This window comes from Corvus hawaiiensis, chromosome 1 (assembly GCF_020740725.1).
Source record: "Corvus hawaiiensis isolate bCorHaw1 chromosome 1, bCorHaw1.pri.cur, whole genome shotgun sequence".
NCBI classification, from domain to species: Eukaryota; Metazoa; Chordata; class Aves; order Passeriformes; family Corvidae; genus Corvus; species Corvus hawaiiensis.
Window position 1 is genome coordinate 85,099,122 of NC_063213.1, and position 6,609 is coordinate 85,105,730.

The window sequence follows — 6,609 nt, forward strand, 5'->3', positions numbered from 1 at the left end:
ACTCAGCAACTGCTGATCAGTAGACGGTGGGACTATTTTATTGTAGGATGACAATACTTGTCAAGGCCTAGAACTGATAAATTGTTTTCGGCATCCCAGGATTGGTTTTTAATTTCACATTTTCACAGTACTATATTTTCCTTCATATTCCGTGCTCTTTACAGCCATATGCTTTTTAATTTTAGGTTAGCATACTTAAACCTATGAGCTCCCAAATAGTGCTTTATATTTTCCAAAGACCCAACTTTCTTCTACTGATCGATCTAGCATGGTAACCCAGAACAGAAACTGACCATCTGATGGTGTTGCTGTCATGCTGTCAAAAATGAAAGAAACCCCCAATACATCCAAGAAATTAAGAATTGCAGATTTTGATGGTCCTCATGGTGGAGCAGAAATCGCCACAAGTTATAGCTACAAAATGCGTAAAATACATTAAATCCCAGTTTGGGATTTTGGAAGGTATCATCCAGTTCCAACCCCCTGTCATGGGCAGGGACACCTTCTGCTGGACCAGGTTGCTCAGAGCCCCATCCAGCCTGGCTTTGAACACTTCCAGAGATGAGGCATCCACAGCTTCTCTGGGAAACCTGTTCCAGTGTCTCACCACCCTCACAGTGAAGGATTTATTTCTAATATCTAATGTAACCCTACTCTCTTTCAGTTTGAAGCCACTCCCCCTTGTCCTGCCACTACATGCTCTTGTAAAAAGTCCCTCTCCATCTTTTTTGTAAACTCCCATCAAGTAGTGGAAGGCTGTAATTAGGTCACCCCTTCTCTTTTCCGGGCTGAACAATCCCAATTCTCTCAGCCTTTCCTCACAGAAGAGGTGCTCCATCCCTCTGATCCACTTGGTGGCCTCCTCTGAACTCTCTCCAAAAGTCGATGTCCTTCCTGTGCTGGGGACCCCAGAGCTGGATGAGTTATTTTCTGACATTACTGGACTGATCTGCTGAGATTCAACCCAAAACACACATACTGGAAACAAAGCTATTTGTAAAAGTTATTGTGATGTGCCATGGGGGTTTAAGCATGTCAGATAACCTCTCCACAGGGATGAATCATAGCTGGATTATTTAATATAGACTAATTCATGATAGGACAAGAAGTAATGGGTTCAAGCTGAGAGGGTGGGTTTAGATTGGGTATTAGGAAGAAATTCTTCACTGTGAGAGTGTGAGGCACCGGAACAGGCTGCCCAGAGAAGCTGTGGATGTCCCATCTCTGGAAGTGTTCAAGGCCAGGGTTGTATGGGACTTCGTGCCACCTGGTCTAGTGGGAGGTTTCTCTGCCTATGGCAGGGGGTTGGATCCCTTCCATCCCAAACCGCTCTGCAATTCTGTGTTTCTACGTTTTGCCATTCTCCCACGATTCCACTGGATGATTCCAATGTGGGCTTGGCTATGAAGCAGAACCTCTGCCCGTCACCGCACCTGTTTCTTGCATAGGCCCGAATACCGCTCAGAGTTGGCAGACGCACACTGTGTGTGTGGGGGGTGGTTCCTGAACCGGGGCTGTCCCGGTTCCCCCTCACGCGCCGGCGGCGGGATCCGGGAGAGCGCCGCCCGAGCGGGAGGAGGGGGCGCGGCTTGGCCCGGAGGGGGGCGCGGCTTGGCCCGGAGTGGGGGCCGGCTTGGCCCGGAGGGGGCCCGGCTTGGCCCGGAGGGGGGCGCGGCTTGGCCCGGAGGGGGGCGCGGCTTGGCCCGGAGGGGGGCGCGGCTTGGCCCGGAGGGGGGCGCGGCTTGGCCCGGAGGGGGGCCCGGCTTGGCCCGGAGGGGGGCGCGGCTTGGCCCGGAGGGGGGCGCGGCTTGGCCCGGAGGGGGGCGCGGCTTGGCCCGGAGGGGGGCGCGGCTTGGCCCGGAGGGGGGCGCGGCTTGGCCCGGAGGGGGGCGCGGCTTGGCCCGGAGGGGGGCGCGGCTTGGCCCGGAGGGGGGCGCGGCTTGGCCCGGAGGGGGGCGCGGCTTGGCCCGGAGGGGGGCGCGGCTTGGCCCGGAGGGGGGCGCGGCTTGGCCCGGAGGGGGGCGCGGCTTGGCCCGGAGGGGGGCGCGGCTTGGCCCGGAGGGGGCCCGGCTTGGCCCGGAGGGGGCCCGGCTTGGCCCGGAGGGGGCGTGGCCACCGCGCCCTCCCGCGCAGGCGCCCGCAGCCGGAAGTGGCGCGGGGCCGGGAAGGCGGTGGCGGCGATGGCGGAGAAGTTCGACTCCCTGGAGGAGCACCTGGAGAAGTTCGTGGAGAACATCCGGCAGCTCGGCATCATCGTTAGCGACTTCCAGCCCAGCAGCCAGACGGGGCTCAATCAGAAATTGTGAGGGGCCGTTGTCGGGGGCGGGCCGGGCTGCGGGGCCTTTCCCTTCCCCCCGCAGGCCCCAGGGTGGTGCCTCAGGTCTCTCTCTCCCTGTCCCTGGGTGTCGCTGGCTTCGCACCTGCCGTCGGGGGCAGCGCAGCGACTCCTGAATCGGCTAAACCCGACCCCTTTTTCTTCCCAACAGGAATTTCATGGTGACGGGCTTGCAGGATATCGACAAATGCCGGCAGCAGCTTCACGATATCAGCGTGCCCTTGGAAGTTTTTGAGTAAGTCCTTGTGTGCCTGGAAGGGGAGATGCTGCAGTCGGTGACTCGAGGTAGCCTGGCTTCGCAGCGTGGGTATTTTGGCTGAGGGCTGTTTGTCTCTTAAACCTGGTCCTTCTAAATGTCTCATGAGAACGTGAGCAGGCAGGAAGTCATAAGTACCTCCTGCCTGTGAGAAGGCAGAAAGGTGGGAGAAGTGATAAATTATACACCTGTTTTCATAGAACCAGTGGATGGTTTGAGTTGGAACGGACCTTAAAATCCATCTGATTCCAACCCCCCACCGTAGGCAGGGATGCTGCCTACTAGATAAGTTGCTCAGAGCTCAGTCCAACTTGGCCTTTCAGATTTTTTTTTTTTTATTTCTAAATACATAGGCAGTAACACGAATTCTGCCAAATTTAGTCATTTTATAGCATCACAGAATGGGTTGGGTTGGAAGACACCTTCAGCAATATCTGGTTCTAACACCCCTGCCATGGGCAGGGACACTAATTTAGTAAGTAAGCTTTCATTTTGGATGTAAACTTACACACAGATTAGGATCAGGATGTGAAAGTAAAGTAAGCCAGTACTCAGGTATTTAGTTTCAGGAGCGGCAGTCTGTTGGCAGAGAATTAGACCATTAAAAGAAAAATGAACATAGAGGAAGAGCTGTACTAGAGAGCTTTTGTGGTATAGCTGACAATTTAGTTTACTAGTGTTTCTTGTAAGTCCACATGTTACTGGTCTGCTGTACTCCAGCGTGTTACTGGCTGTACAGGGCTTTTTCCAGTCGGGCTTTTACTCCAGTTGCGAATTTATGGTGATTGTCTGAAATGTTCTCTTTTCCTTATTCATCAAGGGAGTTTCCCTTTGCCAGGACTTGTATTGCAAAGCAAAAATACACATAGGCTTGCTGATGCAGTAGTGTTACTTTTCACTCTTTACTGTGATGTGTGCAGCTCCTCCTCATCCTTGATTTGCTGGCTGCCCTATTCCTGTGTGCTTAATGCTCACCATGTCCTAACTAGGCCACTTCCTGGTTAGTGCCCTTTCAGTTGCTTGGAAAATGACCATCTTCCTTTGATCATCTGTGCTTGTTGCCTTTGAGGAGCTGGTAGATATATTTTTTTTGTGTGTGTGTGCTTTTAATACTTCCTTCAAGGCTCTCCAGTCTTTCTGGAAACAGAGGTTTGCTAGCCATGGCCTCGTCCTTCAGCTGTCTTTTGGAAATGGCTGAGTTTAACTGTGGTGGTTTTTAAAATGCACATTTCAGATAATAGTAGAAAGAAAAAGACAGCAAGGTGAATAATTCTGTACCTTGGAGAGCATGCTAGTAGGAACATGATAGTTTAGTAGAGTCTTTTCTGCTTTCAGATACATAGATCAAGGCCGCAACCCTCAGCTTTACACCAAAGAGTGTCTGGAGCGAGCTTTGGCTAAAAATGAGCAAGTAAAAGGAAAAATTGACACTATGAAGGTAAACCAGAATTAATGGAAGTATAATGCAATAATGTATTTGATAAATTTTTACTTTTCTGTAAATATGGGGGCATTTTTCACTTGTGCAGTTATTAATTTCTGTTATTATGTGATTTGTCTTAGAAATTGCCCTGCTCCCCTGTATCTTAATTGATGCTGATATAGCCTGTTCAGGAAAGGAAACCTGTAGTTCATCCCACAGGTGGGGATGCAGGTTTCACTGTGATTTTGTATTGGTTAAAGTTGTATGTAGCAGTAGAGATATTTTATTTGGTTTTTTTACAGGTGTGTAATTCTGCTGTGTGCAAACTTAGAAATAAGCAAAATGAAAGGGGTATTTTTCCAGTCTTGAATGGGTATTAGGGGGTTAAAATGTCAAATGTGTTCTATAATCATCTGTTAATCTTTCTAAAACTAGTGAATGCGTGCCAGTGTTTACGGTTTTCTAAACTTGTACTCAGTATGAATCTAAGCATTCTGTGATACTGTTTAGCTGCTGGAGCTACTGCAGAAAAAACAGTCAGAAAAGGAAGTTTAATGAGTTTTGAGAATGTTCTTTGGCTGGGCTTAGTGTGGAGGATGACAAGTTGTACTGCACAATGTAGACATATGGAGATAAGCCCTAAGCTTCTCTTCCTTTTCTCTGTGCTTGTGAAATGATGCACTTCTAAGGCAGGTGTGAGTTGCTTTTTGAAGGTGGAGTGGATTCCGTATCATATCAAGAGGACAGGTCCTTAATCAGCTTTCCTTAATAAGGTCAGGCAGATATTGGTGCACCAGAGTTTACAAGAGAGGTCCAACTTATCTGTATTTCTTAGGAGAAAATGCAAGGGAATTTCTGGGAATTCAAGGACATTTTAGTTTGCCTGGTGCATTCCTAGTGGATTTCATTTGGGCATTTTCAGTGGATTTTGTAAACATAACTTCCTGTGTTTGTGTGGCTTTGGGGGGTTTTTGGGTACCATTCTCTTAGGTCATTGAGAGGTGTGTTGGGTACAAACATTTCTGTTCATCGGGTAACATTGCTTGACGAAATCTAAATAAATTGTTCAGATGATATATATACATTTTTGTTTTCTTTCCAGAAATTTAAAAGCCTGTTAATTCAAGAACTGACAAAGGTGTTCCCAGAAGATATGGCAAAGTACAAAGCTATTCGAGGAGAAGATCCTCCTCCTTAAGTTGGCCTTTGATAGCTCTAAAAATGTCTCATAAACTGACACCACCTTATAAAAACATTGATTGGAGAGAGAGGGAATCCAGGCCCTCCTAACAACTGTACTAAAAATGGCAGTGGTGGCTGTAAAGGAGCTTGATGGTTGTTCATGGTTCTGGTCTGAAGCTACTGAATCTTTCTGAAGGCTTCTACTCAGTGATTGTGATTGAAACTTCCTATGGTAATCTGCTTTTCTTTCCCAAAGGGTTTGAGAGATGTAATTGCCTACAGGTCATCAATACAGAGCACCACAAAGTGCATTTCCATAGCAGAAAAACATGGTTTTTTGTCTTCTGATAAGTGTGCCTCAGGACTGTGGGCTCATCTGTTTTTGAGAGAAATGCATTTATTACACTTGATTATTTTTCATTTGTAAACTTCAGGGTTTTTTTACTACAGTACGAACAGTTGACTGCTTTTGTCTTGTCAAATTCTACCGAGCAGGAGCCTGTCAAGGGCTACAGTTCTCATGTGTCATAATTAGTTGCAGCCAGGAAAACCTTCAGATCTTGTTCTGGGAGCTGCAGTGCAGATGGCTGAGGATATAAAAAGTGAGCATACCTGGGGACTAGCTCGTCAACAACTTTAATATTTTGTACAGTATTTAATGTAAGCTTTTGTTTATGCATTTCCTGCAAGCAGATTGTTGAATAAAAATTTGAAAAAAATCTAAATCCTGATGTTTTTCTTTTGTATGCTTCTCTTTGGAGTGTGACCTGGTAGTCTTAAGTTAATCTAATTGCTGCCTGATATTACCCTGCCCTGCCCACTTCCTTTTTCTTATAATTGTTCCACCTCTAATCACGTTTACCTTCAGAATTTTACTGTACGAACTTGCAAGAGAAGAGTGACAAGGAAAAGGTTCTCCGTGTTTGTGTTTGGCTTGGCCTGGATTCCCCCAGGGTCCCTAGGAGCTGTTGGAGCAAGGCCTGTGGCTGTCAAGTGGGTTGTATATAGGACACAAGTAAAGAAGGTAAAGAGTATGTTTCGTGTGTGTGTAATGTGGTAGGAAGAGGAGCTTAAGTGCAAAATTGTTGACAGCAGGCAGGTGACTATTTAAATGGTAGCTGAGAGAACATTTAGGAGGCAAGAGGCCTGTAGATACTGGTCTGGATACTGGAATATTCTGGCTCCTAGCCCTGACACCAAGTTGTGTGTCAGATTTGGTGGAGTAGGGCTCTTAAATAAAACTGGTGCTTCCAAGAAGTCTTATTTTTATCTCATAGATTCATAGAATCACCAAATGGTTTGCATTGGAAGGGACCTTAAAGATCTAGTTTCAACTCCCCTGCCATGGGGGAGTTGCTCAAAGCTCTCTCCAACCTGGCCTTCAACACTTTCAGACATGGGCATCCACAGCTT

The 6,609-nt window shown here is 47.6% G+C and overlaps 1 protein-coding gene across 1 annotated transcript; it reads left to right on the plus strand.

The window, feature by feature from the left end:
* Positions 1–2,102: 2,102 nt before the first annotated feature.
* On the plus strand, positions 2,103–5,921 carry MED10 (mediator complex subunit 10). Its single transcript, XM_048312265.1, has 4 exons — positions 2,103–2,302; positions 2,487–2,570; positions 3,927–4,029; positions 5,117–5,921. The coding sequence occupies exons 1-4, from the start codon at positions 2,181–2,183 to the stop codon at positions 5,210–5,212; spliced, it is 405 nt and encodes a 134-aa protein (XP_048168222.1). The 5' UTR covers positions 2,103–2,180; the 3' UTR covers positions 5,213–5,921.
* The last annotated feature ends 688 nt before the right edge of the window (positions 5,922–6,609 follow it).